The sequence below is a fragment of the Bombyx mandarina genome, chromosome 23, assembly GCF_030267445.1.
Source record: "Bombyx mandarina strain Sakado chromosome 23, ASM3026744v2".
Classification (NCBI taxonomy): domain Eukaryota; kingdom Metazoa; phylum Arthropoda; class Insecta; order Lepidoptera; family Bombycidae; genus Bombyx; species Bombyx mandarina.
In genome coordinates, this window is record NC_143229.1 from 12,724,898 (window position 1) to 12,744,754 (window position 19,857).

The 19,857-nt window shown below is 37.3% G+C and overlaps 3 protein-coding genes and 1 long non-coding RNA gene across 4 annotated transcripts; 1 reads left to right on the top strand and 3 right to left on the bottom strand.

Annotated features, from left to right (window-relative positions):
* The first annotated feature begins 3,788 nt into the window (after positions 1–3,788).
* On the top strand, positions 3,789–16,278 carry Acade (acyl-coenzyme A dehydrogenase). The gene is made up of 9 exons (XM_089737742.1): positions 3,789–3,946; positions 4,040–4,172; positions 10,917–11,017; positions 11,843–12,049; positions 12,459–12,629; positions 12,772–12,935; positions 13,527–13,671; positions 14,004–14,139; positions 15,905–16,278. The coding sequence occupies exons 1-9, from the start codon at positions 3,914–3,916 to the stop codon at positions 16,081–16,083; spliced, it is 1,269 nt and encodes a 422-aa protein (XP_089593868.1). The 5' UTR covers positions 3,789–3,913; the 3' UTR covers positions 16,084–16,278.
* LOC149500197 (uncharacterized) lies at positions 14,002–15,428 on the bottom strand. The gene is made up of 2 exons (XR_016325252.1): positions 15,151–15,428; positions 14,002–14,231 (listed from the first exon to the last, which is right to left on the bottom strand). It is a non-coding gene; the product is annotated as an uncharacterized LOC149500197 (long non-coding RNA).
* Positions 16,279–16,735: 457 nt separating the features above from the next.
* LOC149500198 (protein FMC1 homolog) lies at positions 16,736–17,135 on the bottom strand. Its single transcript, XM_089737744.1, has one exon. The coding sequence runs from the start codon at positions 17,133–17,135 to the stop codon at positions 16,809–16,811; it is 327 nt and encodes a 108-aa protein (XP_089593870.1). The 3' UTR covers positions 16,736–16,808.
* A 4-nt stretch (positions 17,136–17,139) lies between these two features.
* LOC149500199 (SRR1-like protein) lies at positions 17,140–18,113 on the bottom strand. Its single transcript, XM_089737743.1, has 2 exons — positions 17,912–18,113; positions 17,140–17,836 (listed from the first exon to the last, which is right to left on the bottom strand). Exons 1-2 carry the CDS (start codon positions 18,052–18,054, stop codon positions 17,149–17,151), a joined length of 831 nt encoding a protein of 276 aa, XP_089593869.1. The 5' UTR covers positions 18,055–18,113; the 3' UTR covers positions 17,140–17,148.
* Between the last annotated feature and the right edge of the window lie 1,744 nt (positions 18,114–19,857).

Below are 19,857 nucleotides of genomic sequence, written 5' to 3' on the forward strand. Positions count from 1 at the left end.
CAGGCGGCAATAGACTGTGGTTTGTCTGCATAGACTAGAGATTTCACCATAAAGTAAGATTATATATAACCTAAGATTTCACGTAGCTCCAACTCGAGCGGTGTTAAGTCACGCAATCGCACACACCTTCGAATTTCTCACCCAATAAATGGAATGTTTCTCGTGCTGAATGACAAGTGACGCCGTCCTGTTGGAAACACATGTTTGTGAGATCCAGGCCATATATCCTAAGCCACAAAAAGTTTGTTATCGTCCTCCGATATCGGTCGCCATTCACAGTGAGCGCAGCTTGTTGCACATCTTCGAAGAAATAAGGGCCGATAATACCGCCGGACAAGCATGTAGCATGTTGGTAAAATGTTACGACTAAATATGTGTTCATGCCAAATTTGACAGCTATCGCTTTACCAAGATGGCCGCTATGAGCTGTCAAAGTTCAAGCGTCCGCGAAGCTTATGAAAGATATAGGGCTTTTCAAAAAAAACCCTTTATCTTCCATGAACTTTTTTAATTGCCTTTGTAGGCAATACGGATACGACCTACCTTACTATCTGAGTTGTCACGGTCTCTCATAGGCTACAGTAATGGCAGGACCACAGCCAAGTCGCTAATTAACTACTGCCGAGGACTTCATTTGAAGAAGAACATGACATAGAGCGCAGGAAACGCCGTGAAGGGAAGGTTCATTCCAGAGCCAGATGGTACCTGACAAGATCATTGGATCATTGGATCACTGTAGATGAACGCAACTGTTTCAGTTAGTATGGATGAACTTTGTTATAGTGTCGGGCGTTGCGACGTCAATAAGGAGACAAAGAGTATTTATTATCCTGAACAAAAACTATTAAAGTCCCGAACAATCACGAAAATTGCTCGCCTGTAAAACAGGAAACTGCCTATTTCTACCGTGAAGCAATAATGCGTTTCAGTTTGAAGGATGGGGTAGCCGTTGTAACTATACTGAGACCTCAGAACTCATATCTCAAAGTAGGTGGCAGCATTTACGTTGTAGATGTCTATGGGTTCACCAGGTTTACACCAGGTCGTTCACCCATATAAGCAATAAAAAAAAAATAGGTTTTCAATTCGACTGTTTTTTCCACTGACTGTTTTGCTATGTGAACTAATTTAGACTTTTATTTATTTATTCGAAAGCTGGTGCATCTCGTGTCCGTTCTAAATTTGAATTTTATTAAGAACTAACTGACCCGGCAGACTTCGTAGTGCTTCAATCGATAAATAAAAGTCCTAAACTAAACTAAAAAACTAAAAAAAATAAAAAAAAGTCGTCGTGGCCTAAAGGATAAGACGTCCGGTGCATTCGTGTTGAAGCGATGCATCGGTGCTCGAATCTCGCCGGAAGGTACCAATTTTTCCAATGAAATACGTCCCCTACCTACTTAACAAAATATGTTCACGATTGACTTCCACGGTGAAGGAATAACATCGTGTAATAAAAACCAAACCCGCAAAATTATAATTTGCGTAATCACTGGTGGTAGGACCTCTTGTGAGTCCGCACGGGTAGGTACCACCACCCCGCCTATTTCCGCCGTGAAGCAGTAATGCGTTTCGGTTCGAAGGGTGGGGTAGCCGTTGTAACTATACTGAGACCTTAGAACTTATATCTCGAGGTGGGTGGCGCATTTACGTTGTAGATGTCTATGGGCTCCAGTAACCACTTAACACCAGGTGGGCTGTGAGCTCGTCCATACATCTAAGCAATAAAAAAAAAACGATTGTATAAAATAGACTTATAACAAACAAAAGGAATCCGTCCGACGGGAGACACATCAAAGGAAAAACAAAATTGTAATTTCTATTTAATTCCGAGCATTTTCATATTTAACTACCTTTTAAACCTTCTCTGGACTTCCGTCCAGCCGTTCTCGAGTTTTAGCGAGACTAACGAACATCAATTCATTTTTATATATATAGACTAACAAGTAGGTACATAGTTTTTGAGTTATTATTAATTCTGTATTAAATTTATTTCGAATACATTGATTGTTTTATATTATTGTTTCGTGCTTTTTTTATTGATCTATTTAATGGATCCAGAAAACCAAATCTTCATTTGCAATTGCTCAATAAACCCAATTCAGGATTGTAATATGAAAATTGTGAAATGATTAAAGTTGAATCAATCAGAATTCGTTTGTCACAAATTGATTATGATATAAAGTGATTGGAATGAGATAAAAATAGTTTAAAACAAATATATTTTTTTTATGGAAACTATGGACATCTTGTAGCGGATGCCCCTAAGCTTATGTTGTTAAAGTTCAGGCATTTAATTATTGTAAAACTAAACACAGAAAAAAACCATACAAGTCTTTACTTGTTAAAGATAAATTGATAAAATTTTATCAATTTGTATAAAATGTTATCAATTTGTGGTTTCTGACAATTTACAAAATCCTTCATTAAAAATAAAATGTAGTATAGGTAATAGTTTACTGCCATCTATAGGAGCAATGAGAAAGTAATCGAAGCGAAGCCATCTAGTGGCCGACGCCCCTAAACATTTTTGTTGAGTGCTTGAGTTACTACTTATCTATAACTAATTTATGTGTATTATCTATGATGAGTTGTAAGGTCTCACTTTAAACAACTGCCCCACCCTTCAAACCGAAACGCATTACTGCTTCACGGCAGAAATAGGCAGGGTGGTGATACCTACCCGTGCGGACTCACAACACGTCTACCACCAGTAATTACGCAAATTATAATTTTTGCGGGTTTGATTTTTATTACACGATGTCTCTTCACCGTGAAGTTAATCGTGAACATATTTTGTTAAGTAGGTAGGGACGTATTTCATTGGAAAAATTGGTACCTTTCGGCGAGATTCGAGCACCGATGCATCGCTACATACGAATGCACCGAACGGTACTATTATTGATCGAAGACCGAACGTCTTATCCTTTAGACCACAACGACTTCAATTCAATTATCAATTTGTCAATCCAGAGATCGCAACCATTCTATTGAGGGTGATGGGAAGATTTTTAGCGCGCTAAACGTTCAACCCCGCCTCCGCTGCTTCGACAGAGTTTTGCCTCTGGCGAGGTTCAGACGTCGGTTGTTCAGTACATACCAGTATTTTAGGTTCAGCTGCAACACACACATCCGCATTACCGAAAGCGTGAGCATCTTCCGACGATTTCTTCCGTTACGTAAACCTAGGTATCATTGTCATTACTATATGTGCATATTCCTAAGTTTCCTCGCGAATGTTCACAGCCTATTAGCCGGGCTATTATAAGATATTAGGCTATTACTAACGTTTTGACATTAGTGATTATTGGCTGACCATGGACGCGTTCAATACGAAGCAATTTTTAAAGGTTTTGTAAAATATGAAAAACTGCCTTTAAAACTTCTTCGTTTGCATTTTTTTGCGTGGTGACGTTTTGAATTATTCATAAATTTAAATCACTTCTATTTTATGAAATCAAATAAAAAATTCTGCATGCAAAAACACAAAGTTTTATGAAAGTAAACTCGTAAAAACTCATACTATATTAATAAAAGTAAACCGTCAGAATAGCGTCGTCGTGTCATACAAAAAAAAATAAACAATACGTAGGTACAAATAGCTCATAACGATACGACGCCGCGGCGGCGTAACGATATCGAATATATTATGAAAATTTTATAACGAATGTTACCACAATTCACTATGATTACGTAATCCATAATCGAAACATCGAAGGTCGCCTTAGTTAAATTAAAACAATATTATTAGACCATACATTAATTATTATTATGGACGCTTTTTATCTCCGTGCGAGCGAGACACGAAACCGTCTCCCAAAGAGCGAAAGAGCCGACTTGTGAACCAGTCTTAATCGAGATCGCAAGCGCAGAAGCGGCTCGTATCCATAGCGCTAATGCAAATAGAATAAAAATGTTCCCATTACGACGCGTTGTTGGCAACAAGGTGTGTGAATTACATCGTGCTCATTTCTGATTTAAAAAAAAAAAACAAAAAACAGAATCGAAATTCTTCATTTAAAATTGGCGCGATTTCCAGATTTTAGAACAATGGAGGTCCCAGGCAATGGCTGCCGTTGGAGCAAAGACTCAGATGAAAGCATACAGCACAGAAGTAACCCCACGACCTTTGACCATGCTGACAGAAGATGAACTCGCCATGAGGGAAACAAGTAATCAATTTCGATTATCTTAAATTGAATGATATTGAATTACATACAATCTTTTGTTGAAATCTTTTGAATTGGTTTCGTAGATTATTCAAAATCATTATTTACTGTAGCTAAACTTAAATAATATGTGTGGGAATATTAAATATTTGTGCGGACATTTTAAATCACAATGTCCACTTAAAATAGAATATTGTATGTCATTAGAATACAATCATAGCGTATAATGTACTTGCAACATCAGCAAATTGCCTAACAGTGATGCAGTTACAAAATACTGTAGATACGAAAACAATTCGAATAAATATTCATAAGTGGTCGCCAATATTCATTACCATACATAGAGTATGATAATAAATATAATTCATACATTTTAGGAGCGGTAATTTCATTGTTTACCTCAAACACACATATTATTACCTCATAACTTATGTAGCCCGCTTGTTTATTGTAAGTTGCGAAAAAGTCGACAAATATCGCCTGTTAGAGCAAGATTCTTCAAATTATTTGGTACTAATGTGATTGTACTGCTAATAAAGTAAAGGATTAGAGGCTCCCAACGTGGGACATGGATTGAATCCCTTCATTGCTTTGTTTCAAACGTCATGACACGCTACGTGTCGCAAAAAATGTAACGTTATCAATCAGGTAATGATCCCACAGCAACCAGGAGGATCCTCGGTATATGTTTAGCGAGAAGAGCGACTTCCAGCTACCTCAAGCCACGGTTGCTACTAAATCCCCCCTTCATTTGTTATAGTCTAATCATAGCTTAGCTTAGCATAGCTTATGCTTCTAAGTGGTGGTGGTAGAGAGTAGAGAGTTACGAAAGAGAAACGTTTATGCCGCACTTATAAGCACCATCCTTCCTATTTCTGTCTCGAAACAATATTGCGCTATGGTAAACAGGATAGGACAGTCGATACTTTCATGCTACTAAGACTTGACTTATCTTCTTAGAGGTGTTGACATTCGGTTGTGGTTTCTGTAGTCCGATAACACTGTCACCTATTACTAGTATGTCTACTTCAATTATCCTCTGTAGATATGCAAACTCAATCTACTCTCAAGGATTTACCGGAACTCATCGTTTTTTTTTTTTTATATTGCTTAAATGAGTGCACGAGCTCACAGCCCACCTGGTGCTAAGTGGTTACTGGAGTCCATAGACATCTACAACGTAAATGCGTCACCCACCTTGAGATATAAGTTCTGAGGTCTCAGTATACTTACAATATAGTCAGACATAAATACCGCTATGTACTTGAATATGGAACCATGAATGGGTCAATGTGTCACAAAATAGTTCTCCTACCCTTGAAACTAGAACGCAACATGGCAGAAACAGACTCGATTGTGGTACTCACAAGATAAGAGCTCATAGTGTGCTAACACGAGATGAGCATAATAATGTGAGAACGCTGTCGCTAGTTCTTCGATGAATCCTTTAGTCGCCTTTACGTCACCGACATTAAAGGATATATAGTCTTTGAATTGAATTTAAAATTAAAAGCAGTTGCTCTTGAATTGTTAGGTCTCCTTTGGAGGCGCTCGGGCAGCTGTTAGCAAATCCCACTCCTCCTGGCTGAGCCTTTGCTCGCCCACTTGTCCTGGGGAAAAGGCCTCTGGGCCACAAGTAATCCCTCACTTATAAAAAAAATTAAAGAAACTAAAAATGAGGCATATCAATCACATTTTGACAATTAAAGATTATCAAAATGTGATTGATATTATCTAATTATAATTGCGTAATTACTGGTGGTAGGACCTCTTGTGAGTCCGGTTTGAAGGGTGGGGCAGCCGTTGTAATTACACTGAGACGTTAGAACTTATATCTCAAGGTGTGTGTATGGGCTCCAGTAACCACTTAACACCAGGTGAGCTGTGAGCTCGTCCACACATCCAAGCAATAAAAAAAATATTTCAATAAACGTTATCAAGATTTATTTCAACGTAAAATAAAAAAGTGAAGTAGGTACAGTTCACTATCGTTAAAGTTATACACTGCATAGTTCGAGCCACCCCCACTTAGGCCAAAAGCGATAGATAACACATTAGTTATCTGTTCTGTAATGTTTTCAAACGAAGTATTTGCCCTAGTATCTTGGCGCAGTAGAATGAATACGTTATGGTGAATCTACTAAGACATATATTTTACAAGTGTACACTGGCTAGCTTTTCAGGCAATTTTCAAATTTCTATTAAAGCATCTTAGCCGTTCGCAAGAAAGTAAATCGTCTAGAGGTACGAACGTAAAACGTAAATAACGTTACAAATTATAAAATGAAAATTATTCATCATTGATAAAATTAGTTTAAGTTACAATTAAATAATATTTAGGCGACCTAAAGTGAGACCAGTTTTTTTATAGATTTCAAAAAAGAAAAGGGTTATAAATTTTATTTTCTCGTTGTATTTCAAAGCTGATGTTTCTCATGTGGTACCATTTTGTCAAGATCTGACCAATAGTTTTTTAGTTATCCTTAATATAATAATCCTTCTTCCTTATAACATTCTTTAATCTTTGTATAAGTGAATTCGAGAACATTCATGATGTTCTCGTGTTATTTCGATAAGGTCGGTTTTCCTTTTTGTTAAAATTTTATATTTATCAAAGAAATTCATAGATGTTTACAAAAAATGTCTAAACAACTCTGCAGCCAGACAAATGTTGATGCTGTTTTTATTTTATTCACTGCTATTTCAAATTCTTAGTTTTATCTTATTTTATTTTAATCTTATTAACGATGCGAGCGATCTTTGGTACGTAGAACTTAGCAATTACATTTATTTTGTCATTTAATTGTTAAGCAAGCACCTCGATTTATTTCGTCAGAGCGATAAGAAAGTGTTATCTAAGTTGATGTTATATGTAGTTTTATCGAAATGAAAACATGTTTTCATAAGAATATAATTGAATACAACAATGGCATTAATAATTTTTATGATGTTTACTGTTAGAATTTAAAATTTCAATTTATTTCTTAATGTATTTTGAGAGTTGAATATTAAGAAGAATCACGTGCGAATTGGGTGACTTAAGTTAACAGAATATAACCTCCCGCCCCCGGAGTAGATTTCATTGATACTATTTGGAATTGCCGCGTTCATCTTTTGCTTATAAAGCTCAAGTCCAGTCTCGCGTGGAGTAGTTTTGAACCTCTGGGTTTGCGGAGGGAGTTGGCTTCCCTCTGAATTTTGTACCGTATGATCCATCGTCTCCTTTTTACCATCGCACCGCCCGCCACTGGAATAGAGCTCATCCATACTACCTGGAGCCACTGCATTCATCCACAGTGCGTTTCCAAAGTTCTTTTCCGACCACGTACCATGCGGGCTTGGAATGAATTCTCCTCCATGGTGTTTCCTGAGCGCTATGACATTTCCGTCTTCAAAGGAGACTTGCGGAGAGTACTGAATGATAGGCGATGGCTCAGCTGTGCCTCCGGCATTATTGACATCCATGTGCAACGGTAACCACTCACCACCCGGTACACGATATGCCCATCTGCCAGCAAAAGCAATAAATAATAACGCAAGTTAATCGTCAAACAAAATTCAATATATTGACAAAAATCTTTCCTTAATTAAAACCTTGATCAAACCTTCGTTACCAAAGGAAGGAAACAAAACAAACATCTTGTCTACCATATACCCCAGACAGTTGGGTCATCATACTTAAGCTGAGTTGAAATTTGATTTGGCTACCAATGACTGGTCCAAATCAATGATCGTTGGTTTACGACATCAGATTATTAAGTAGGTATTATTATTATTAGTATTATAGAAGGTAAGAACAACAGTGTAAACGCTTGCTGTAATAACAGCCGAGTTCCTAGTAAAAAAACTATTTTAGGGGCAAAACTAATTTCGCAAAATGTATAATATAAATTATTGTACACTTGTTCAATTTATTTTTTATCTGTACATGCATATCTTCTATTGTTAGGTTGTCAATTTATAGTCGTAGATATAGCGCATTCTAAGCCCGCACGGGTAGACGTCATACTGCCTTTTTGGTATGGTGGGTAAAAGTAAGGAACACATAACACTGTATTTAAAGTGTCCGCTGAAAGAGAGGTAATTAAGGTAGCGCCATAGTTGCGGGAAAAAATATTTTAAAAACAGCGCGATAAACTACCACACTTCATTTCAATCCATCACAGTTCACTCTGTTTAAAACTGATATATTCATATTATTTCCACTTCCTATACTAAGCGCTATATCGGTTAATCGTCTAAAAATAACTTGCTGTTTACAGGTCGACGCTTTCTCAACTTGTCCCTTATACAAGATGGTGGTCCTAACCTTACCTACCCTCCATACTTTTTGGGCGGTAAAGCCACCTTAAACAATACAATTGAGACTGATCTCAAGTTCCAAAGTGACGGCATTTACGTTGATGTCTAGAAGCTCCGTCAACCGCTTTACACTAGGTATCATAAATGTGCGTACATTCAAGATATTTCTAGTCAAAAAAGTCAAAGAAACCTGGAAGTAAACACAAAATTTACGAAATTCGATCTGTAGTAGTAGTATGTAGTAATGTAGTATAGGCCGAATTTGCATTTAAAGATATTCGTTTTTTTGTTTTTTTTTGTATTATGTTTTTTGTTTTGTTCATTCACAAACTGAACAGATTCTAATGAAACTTTGTATTTGAAACTATTTAATTTAAAGTTTCAAAAAAAAGAGCTACAAGAAGTGATCTTCGCATTCCAATTACGTCTTATCTACATATTTCAATTCTAATGCTGGTGAAATCGCATTAGGTAGGTACTATCAATTCAAATATAATAAAAGGCGTGTTTTTTTTTAAAGATTAGATAAACAAATATACAAAACATTAAATACTTGGTAACAAACCCAGATTTTATCTATGTGATAAGAATATAAAATTAAATAAACGATTATTGTGTACGTGAATGATTTTTTGATTACATTTTGTGGCCGTGGGCTAGAACAGTAAACCACACCGACTAATTGAGTTGATACTGGTATCTAAAAACTCAATTGGGTCTATTCACTGAGCTTATTGCATCGATTCTCCCTCAACGAACTATAAATCAAGACAACATATATTAGCTTAGCGACTTGTATAAATTAGCATGAACGCTTTCATTTTTCATTAGGCTAACCTATCATTTTTGATGATTGAATTGTACTATCCAATGTGATTTCAGTGCGGGAGACGTTCGCTGACACAAGCTAAATACGGAATTAGAAAAAAGTATACATTTTACCTGTTTCAAGATTTATACTTTGGTATAGTCGTATCATCCAATATGATTATAACCACGGAATAGCTATTCCGTGATTACAACGGACGTTTTGAGAGTTATAACACAAAAATTTCTAGAAAGATTCCTAATGGGCGGTTAATGATAAATAGTTAAGATCATTCATGAAGTTAAATCAACTAACATAAACAAAAAATATAAAGAATACACAACATATGCTCTGCTTTGTAACATCATAAATTTTGTATCTCAAGACCCAAAAGCAATTAAAATAGTATTATCATGCAAGTAAATTTCTTCAAGAAGACTTTGAAAGGTGATTTCTATTTGTCCTATAGGTACAGAGACCTTAGAACTTATATCTCAAGGTGAGTGGCGCATTTACGTTATAGATGTCTATGGGCTCCGGTAACCACTTAACACCAGGTGGGCTGTGAGCTCGTCCACACATATAAGCAATAAAAAGTTATAAAAAAACGTTTAGTGCGCACGCGGGCACACATGCACCAACAAAGAATTTAGATAACCACCTATTTTATCAAATTGGATAAATATCAACTTGATTGCTCGTAAGTCGCCTAAATGATATCTATACGAGCCATAAATGTCAGCACGGTCGTGCATTATCTAAGAGTCGAGTTTCCAATGTCAAACAATGTTTTCTGTTTGTCAATTACAAACATTTTTATGGAGAAATATTCTTCACAGACAATAGCTGCGCGTAAATTCAGTATTTTTTTTTAATGATTAGAAAAAGAATGGCCGTTTACTATTGACCAGGTCAGCGCAGTTTTTTTTAATTAAATTTTTCCCTACCTATTAGCTGGTAGCTTGGGGACTATTCTAGCTACGCCTGGACGGGAACTTGGGAACTATATCTGAATGAGCGTTAAGTATCTTCAAAATTGAAGACCAGTTGTTCACTCATAATCTATTCGTGGCTTCTCACGTATATAACCTTTTTTAATTACTGTTAAAATGCGCAAACGAGTTACATCTAAATGTAGATCTCCATCGCCCATCTTGGAGATTGACGATATAGAAATAGTAGGTACATCCTGAGGAGACCTTAGTTGTATGCTCTCGTCTCAGATTAGCCATAATAAGACGGCTATTGTATAGGCTATTGCGATGTTCGTTGGAGACGGGGCGATATGTTACAATCTCCTACCATCGCATAACTATACTATTACGATAATTTCACTACTCTTATTAAAAATCTCTATAAGGCCTAACTTTATAAACACGGAAAGGTGAATTGTAAGCTGTATATAAAAAAAGTCGAAGTAATTGATGAAGATTAGCTAGTGAGGAGTCCGGATATAACGTGAAAAGTCAATGACTTTATAGAAGAGGCCATCGTTTCAAACGTGGAGCGTATACTTTTCCGGGAAAGGATAGGGTAGATGCTAGTAGCTAATACGGACTCACAACTCCCACTGGTAAAATCTCACGATTATCATGTTTAACAATATTAAATTACATACTTATTTATTTTAATTTCAGTACGGAAACTAGCGACCGAACAAATAAGTCCGCTTGTGAAGAAAATGGAAGATGAACATCGCATCGATGATGGTATCCGACAGATGTTGTTCGATAATGGGGTGAGTTTCAATGGATATTTTTTTGTTTTGCAGTATGTAGTACAATGTTATAAAAATCCTATATAGTGTAGGTAGTTAACGCCATCCAGAGACTGCAATAACCAACTCAAATCTCAATTGTATTGGATATGTTTTTCGAGCATATGATAGGTATCTCTCTCGCTTAACTGTTCCTGTCAAGTCAAGATGCATTTCAGGACAATTGAAAAACTGGTCAAAGTTGACGTCATTACAGTTACCTAAGTATTTAAAATACCTCATTTTCATATCGAGGGGGCTATTTCGTTAATACGCAACATTTATCTTTGTAATTAAAAGTGCTTTTCATTTAATATTATCATCAGCAGGTTGATGTTTTCAATTGAACTTCAATTAAGTTTAGGTACTCCATTGAAATGGCTGAAGAAGTTTTTTGTCGTGATATTTTTTCAAATTTTTAAACTTTATTGATCTCCCGTAAAGTTGCAAAAATGTCGCTTAAACTAAATAACCTGCACCCCCTCAATGTGTATCATCGTTTCTATATAAAATAGTCTGATAGGTGATCTAGAATTACGCTGCAGATACCTAATAACATCAACATCATTAAATTTTAAATACTCTTTGTGCTAAAGTGCTGATCCGTCTTTGCCGATTTTACAAACATAGCGATAGGGAAACATTTTTACAAATTCTCAAACTACCTTCCATCACATTTATCAGGATAGTGCTGCAAAAAACCTCACAAGCCAAAATGGAGAGAATCATTCTCGTTGATGTGGTGCCACCGGGACTACCAATCTAAAAGGATTGCATACAAATGTAGGCTTCTCTTGCGAATTTCAGTTGATGGGCATCGAAACTCCGGTAGAATACAGCGGTTCCGGCTGCAATTTCCTGACAATGATGTTAGTGGTGGAGGAGCTGTCTCGAGTGGACCCAGCCGTGGCCGCCTACGTCGACATTCACAACACCTTAGTCAACTCTCTGTTCATGAAGCTAGGTACAGAAGAACAAAAAAAGAAATATTTGACGAAACTCTGCACGGAATATGTGAGTTTATAATTCAGTATTAACACAATAACACAATTAAGTACCAAATGCGGTAGACGCAGTTTGGATCCGACAAGTCCCCTGGCTCTAAATTCGTGGAGTTCTGAGTTAGATTTCTCTATTTGCCGGCACCAGTAGACATACTTTGAATTAATAAAAAAAAGCCTTAGTATTTATGAATCAATCAGAACCAGAATACTACAAAAACTTATTTCTATATTTGAAGCTGGCAATTTTGTTTTTGTATACAGGCAACGTATTAGTATCTGGTAATCCTCTTTCGTACACCCGAAGAATGTTGCGTATCAATATACCTAACAAAATGATGATTAACGATGAGTTAATAAAATTAGCAGATACATATTCTTGAAAATTTCAAATAAATTTTATTTGATTGCAAATATTTTAGGCTGGCAGTTTCTGTCTCACAGAGCCCAGCTCAGGATCAGACGCTTTTGCCTTGAAAACTGTTGCCAAAAAAGAAGGAGAACATTACATCATTAGCGGCTCTAAAATGTGGATCTCGAACTCTGATGTCGCTGGAGTCTTTCTAGTGATGGCCAATGGTGATCCTTCCAAGGTAAATAAATTTTCTAATTTTGTAAATTTAGTTTCGTATCCAGAGTTATTTTTAAAATCCCTTGCCTCATAACAATCAGCCTATCCATTTTTTTTTACTCTGTACTTTAACGTATATCTTGTGCTTGATCAAATTTTTTCAGGGTTACAAGGGCATCACTTGCTTTATCGTTGAACGTGAAACTCCTGGCCTCAGTGTTGCCAAGCCTGAAAACAAATTGGGCATCAGAGCTTCAGGCACATGCATGGTACATTTCGACAATGTGAAGGTGCACGAATCGAGTATCCTTGGAGAATATGGAAAAGGGTGGGCATGAATTACACTCTCAATCTATACGTTATAAATGTTATAATGTTTGTTTGTAAACAACCAAAATTAATTAATTGAAAATGAATCTTGAACTTATGATCAGAATGAATAAGTGTTAAGTATCTTAATTGAAGACTTTAGAACTCCTTTTTTCACAACCCATTTAATTTCTTACTTCATTTAAGAATTCTAAGTTTTCGTAAGTTTTCTTGGTTGTAACTGTTACCTATATTTAATACATATTATTTTAAGCATATTACTTAGTTATAAACTTTAGTTAGATACCTTACAATCACTATTATTTAACGGGTTCTTGCCACGATTTCCATATTTAATGAGTTACGCAAACAAATCTACTTTATTTCTAGGAAAATAGATTAGAAAGAGGGTAGACAAAATTAAATAACACCTGCAGTCTTCATTCTACCCGCTATCATAGCGGTTGCATCACGCCGAACTATCGGGAATTCGTGAAATGTGATAATCTTGGCAGAAACCCGTTAAATAACAATGTGTGTGTTTCTGTATTTTTTTCTTCATAACATTCCATCAAGTCACTTTTACAATACAATATAAATATTTATTTAGGTACAAGTACGCGGCAGGTTTCTTGAACGAAGGTCGGATTGGTATCGCGGCTCAAATGATTGGTCTGTGTCAAGGCTGTATGGACGCAACGATTCCTTACACACTAGAAAGGAAACAATTCGGAAAAAAGATTTACGAGTTTCAGGTAAGTCTTCTTAAGTCCCTTCAATTCGAAACGAATGACAGCTTCGCGCCAATAAGCAAATTACAATGATAACGGGCAAAAAAATTTGAAGATTTTGCTGATTGATTAATTTATCGATGGTAGAGCGTTAGATATTTCGAACCCATGTTTCAAGGTGAGTGACGTTGTTAACAATGCATTGGAGTCATTTAACAACGCAATAGAAAAAGTCCATAGATATTTTTAAAAAAAATACTTTCGTTGCTCTATTGTTTCATTGCGTTATGCAGATAATGAAAAGTAAGCTGTATACTATTAGTCTATATAAAAGTTGGCATAAATTAAATCCTCAGGGCATCAGCTACCAAATCGCACACCTGCAGACACAGTTGGAAGCGGCCCGTCTTCTAACATACAATGCCGCTAGACTGAAAGAACACGGCCACGAGTTCGTTAAAGAAGCCGCGATGGCTAAATATTTTGCTTCAGGTATGATCATGTACAATAGGGATCGCAGCGCATAAAATAAAACTTCCACTGTTCCATAATCCTCTGTTATATAATTAAACATTATCTAACACCTTTTTTTTTACGTCGAGGCGATTGGCCAACCCCACGTGGGGGCTACGGACCGTCGAGGCGGTTTACCCGGTCTTTGATGACTGGGTGAATCGTGGCGAAGGACGTCTCACCTTTCGTCTGGTGCAGGTGCTGACCGGGCACGGATGCTTCCGGAAGTACCTGCGCCGGATAGGGGCTGAGCCGACGACGAGGTGTCACCATTGTGGACACGACCTAGACACGGCGGAGCATACGCTCGCTGTCTGCCCCGCTTGGGAGGTGCAGCGCCGTGTCCTGGTCGCAAAGATAGGACCTGACTTGTCGCTGCCTGGCGTCGTGGCGTCGATGCTTGGCAGCGATGAGTCATGGAAGGCTATGCTCGACTTCTGCGAGTGCACCATCTCGCAGAAGGAGGCGGCGGGGCGAGTGAGGGAAAGCTCTCCTCACTACGCAGAAACCCGCCGCCGCCGAGCAGGGGGTAGGGAACGGGGTCGTATCCGTGACCTGGCCCTCTAAGAGCTAGGGGTCCCACCCGTTTTGTGCGGGGAGGGACCCAGACGTGGGGTGGCGTGCTCTGCACGCTCACCCGCAATAGGAAGCCGGGTGATGGTAGACCGCGTTCCCCCGACCGCTCTGGGGGAAGGTGTAACGCGGCGCCATCAAAGCGGGCTCTCGGCCCGCTGAACGAGGGAACCGGTGGTCGTGTCGCTGGCGGCCACCGGTCCGGCGTCCGTGGGACGGTGGGATGGATGTAATGTGCTCTGCGTCAACCCTGTCCCGCCGTTTCAATAGCCCCGACTGGGCTCCGGCCCGGTCCGAGGTAGGGCGCCGGTTGTGAGCGGCAGGAGTTTTTAGTGAGGTTCAACTCCCACATACCCCACCTGCCGCGCGGGTGGGGATCCGGCGATTTTCTCCTGTGGAAAAAAAAAAAAAAAACACCTTTTTTACGCCTTGCTCATTTTAATCGTCTTCGCCATCGTTCTTTTCGCTGTCGTTCTCGTCTGTCATTCTCTTTTCCCTTTCTTTCCGTTTTTCTCTCGCTCACATCTCAACGCTTAGACACTCTTTTCATACGTTCCGTTCTTGCCAATCCTACAGTCTTATTTCACGTCGCTTAATGTGTATCAAGCCCAATGCAGTGGGACTGAGTGGAGACTATACCGTGACTTGAATCATGGTACAGATAGTAACAATAAGAGTTCCTGTGTTCGCGCAAAACACAATATAAAAATTAAGCCTCCCAAATTTATTAAGATATGTGTCTTTAATTATTGCCGTCGATGACAGTATAGCGCCTATTCGATAATAAATATCTACCGCGTCCATGGTTGTTAGCAATGCCAGAGGAACAACTAAGACATCGTCCTCCAAGAAAGCTGCCCTTTGAACCCCGTTTGAAAAAGAGTATATAGCAATAATTAAAAAAGTTGGTTAATCATCGCGAAGTACAGTTCGGTTATGGAGCAGTCGTGCGTTCCAGTTTAATTAATAGAGTAGTCTGTTTTAATACAATCGAGACAGATAATAATAATTCGACATCACTTTAAGGTCAATTTTTCTTTGTACATTAGTTCGTTTGTCCGATAAAACTACAGATAAAAATCCAATTCTTATACGACGAATTTTAAAATTTAAAAACATCTACATACGATTTTTGACAGTGAAATATTTTGACAATTCTTTTTTTTTACAGAAATCGCACAAACGTTAACTTCAAAATGCATAGACTTCATGGGAGGCGTTGGTTTCACGAGAGATTTTCCGCAAGAAAAATTCTATAGGGACGCTAAAATTGGTACAATTTACGAGGGTACCAGCAACATGCAGTTACAAACGATTGCCAAATTATTAGAAAGGGAATACACACAATAAGCGCTTTTGCTCCAAGTCGGATTTATTTTCCTTAGTTTTAAGGCGTATACACATTTAGGTCACTTAATATTATGGAATATGGTTCCTATGCTTTATTTTAAACAAATACATAGGACATATTACCCTGGATTTATTGTCCAAATGTGTAAAAAAAACCATGTGGAAATTTGAGAATTTATTAAATGCTATAAACTATTAACTTGTTTTATTAGGGTTCCATATCCAAATGGAGAAAAGGGATCCTTTTGACTTAGTCTCAGTAGTAGATTTTTATTTCATTTATTACCCTAGATGTGACACATCATGGAACCAATGTAATTTTGATTACCACCTTTGTAAATACATTTGATTTAATAGCATTAGATCAAGATACTGATGACAAACAACCAATACATAGACAGTTATTTTATATAATCATAAATATATCCAGTTATAAAATATCTCTCATCATATTATTATGTGGTAGGATTAAAAAAGAAATTTAAAATTTAAAAAAAATGTCATCGTTTTACTTTTAATTACATGCATGAAGTCAAAGTTGAAATGTTTGGCCATTTTTCACCCTGAAAAAGGACAATAATTTAACCATACTGAAAGTTCTTATTTATTCAAATCCGAGACATTTAAAACATTTTCAAAAGAAAAAGAAAAATGCAAGAACATTCACAAATTTTATTTACAAACATGAATACTAATAATTTAACAATAGTAGTTTGGAAACTAAATTATGGCTTTGGGTCATGAGGCAGCTTAAATCCGACCATATTTGCTGTCTCTTCAATACTTCTCTCACCCTTTCCTTTAAACTCAGTGTTGAGTTCTTTATATTTCCTCGAGTGATGCAAATAATTATGGTAAGTTCTTGCTCGGAAGTGCATTTCATCAATAGCCTTACACAATTGCTGATCTGTGGTCTGGTATTTACGGTACTGATCAAATATGTACCTCACCATTTGATTTTCAGCTAACTTCTTTGTTGGACTTTGCCTACGAAGTTCTGATAATAGCCGCCTCAGTGTAACAAGCACGGGCTTCGAAGTGATGGATGCCATACTGTTTAAACCTTCAAGAAATATTCAACTTTTCAATCATGTGTGATGAAATAAAATCTTCATTGTCATCATATTTTGGTTTATAACTTTTGGTCCAAAAAGTTGAGTCAATATTCAATAATTTGTCATTTGGAAAATAGTGAAGGGATGTATCATTGAAAATATCAGAATATTGGAAGTTATTCTCTAAATATATTTCTGAAGTATATGGAAATATATTTTTAATAAACGGCACAATTTCCTTTAGTACTCGACTGGGTTGATTTTCTATTAGAGAGTTAAAGCTATTGCAAATTAATACACAATTGCAGAGATTCATACCCCAATTACTCCAGAGGAAGTTGTTGGTTAATTGCTTCGGGCAATGTGGCAAATAAACAAGAGTGACACCACTATCTGATATTACATAATGGCCTTCATTATTTTCCTCTATAACATTAATGCCGAGTTCTTGGAGCACTGTGCATTCCGATTTATAGAAAATTGGATCGTGAACGAACACTTTATTAATATTAAAAATATCCCTTAGTGATAGCAGAAGTGCTAATTGGTATCTCGATATATTGCACTCGGCTATGCGACCAAGTCCAAAACAAACTATTTCAACTATTTCTCTGGACTGCAAAACGGTACTCACGGATTTAGCAACGTTCTCAAAATATGTTGAAATTTTTAATTCCTCAACAGCCGTATTTATTTTCCTACAAAATAATAACAAACAATTAACACTTAACCTAAAAAAGAAAGTGACACTGATTTGAATTGTTACTTTTTACCTCACAGTTTTCGATATGTTTATTTCTATATCACTGTTGGTGAATGAGAATGATTTTTCCGGTATTTTAGTTTGTTTATTCTTTGAGGAGCGTTTTGATTTTACTAAGGTAAAACCATCATTGTCGATAACTGATCTTGACATTATTTTTTTAGAATTTTTTATGACCAGGTTAACATGACATTTTAGTTTCTAATTTTTCTATAACAAAGATTTGTGTAATCTGTGGTGCGGGATTCATGACGAGAATACGATGTGTTAGGCTGTTTAATGCTTGTGGCTTATAGATCGTTTAACATCTACGAAAATAGACAAGCTCGCCAATGTACAATCTAATGTAAACTATAGTAAGATAACACTTTACAAATCTTACACCCGTCTCAAACTGACATCTTTCAGTCCTGTATTTGAAAACTGTCAGAATACCCTGATTTATGACGGACGTCAAAGACGACGATCCAGGTCTGAAGTCTATCAAGTATCAGGAGGTATCAGGTGGTAGGACCTCATGCGGGTGGTAGGACCTCATGTTGGTGGTAGGACCTCATGTGAGTCCGCACGGGTAGGTACCACTACCCCGCCTATTTCTGCCATGAAGCAGTAATGCGTTTCGGCTTGAAGGGTGGGGCAGCCGTTGTAACTATACTGAGACCTTAGAACTTATATCTCAAGGTGGGTGGCGCATTTGCGTTGTAAATGTCTATGGGCTCCAGTAACCACTTAACACCAGGTGGGCTGTGCGCTCGTCCACCCATCTAAGCAATAAAAAAAACAGGCGTCAGCGTCAGAACACTACTTCGATAATGGGATGCAGTATTCTTCGTGGTTAACCACTTCGTCGTAGCTGCTGTTAAGCCAGTCACCATCGACGCGGCGACGGTCTACACATGTCCTTACGGATCCACCTGATCCTCTAACACTTTTGTTACGCTTGCAACTCTAACACTGGAAGGCATAGGAACTCTGATAACCGCAATCGTCGAAGAGTTCGACGTGAAACCTAGCCCATAATATGAGCATGCTGAGTTCCTCGCCGGATTTTCTTCAGGGGTCACGGTCCCAATCTGTTAATCGATGCACCCGGGGAGCAGATGTCTTTGAGCTGTCAGGTGTCCTGCGCAGCTGTTAGAAAATCAACCGACCGACAATCACAACTTTGCTATTGGAAATTGTTAGGAGGAATTTAAAATTAAAGAAAGAAGTTTTAGAATCGGAGAACAAGGAATTGAGTGGTGTTTTTTTTTTAATTCTATTGTAGTCAGACCAGTATAGTAGGTAGGTTTGTACTACTATAGGTGATTCCTTTATAAGCAGATACCATCGATCATGGATACCAGCATCATCAGGGGCTGTAAGTATGCATTGAGTCCACACATAAATTGCTCAATATAAAGCTCTTTGATCAAATTAATTAAATTATAACTAAATTAATCATTCGCTAAACTATAAATAGTCGTCGTGGTCTAAAGGATAAGACGTCCGGTGTATTCGTATCTACCCATCCAAACTCAAATTCAAAATCATTTATTTCAACATAAATGTCAGTATGACACACTTGTTGAATGTCAAAATATAAATAACAATGTTAACTCTAGCACAGGTTCCAAAAAGGCACAGTCCTGAGAAGAACCGACGAAACAAACTCAACGGGCTTTTTTTTTGTTTTTTCTCAAATTTTTTTTTTTTTTTTAAATAAATAGTAATATTTACAATAAAGGAAAAAACAAGTCAAAAAATACATTTAAAAAAAACTAATACTAATAATGAAAAATGAAAAGGCCAGGAGCGAACGCCTCATTCCCACGTAGTGCCATCTAGTAAATAGTCCTTAACTTTAGGTATAATATGCCTTGTTGCACAAACGTTCCTTGACAGTTTTCTTAAATCTATGAACAGGTAGTAATTGAACGTATAGTGGGATCTTGTTAAAAAGTTGTACACCCAGCC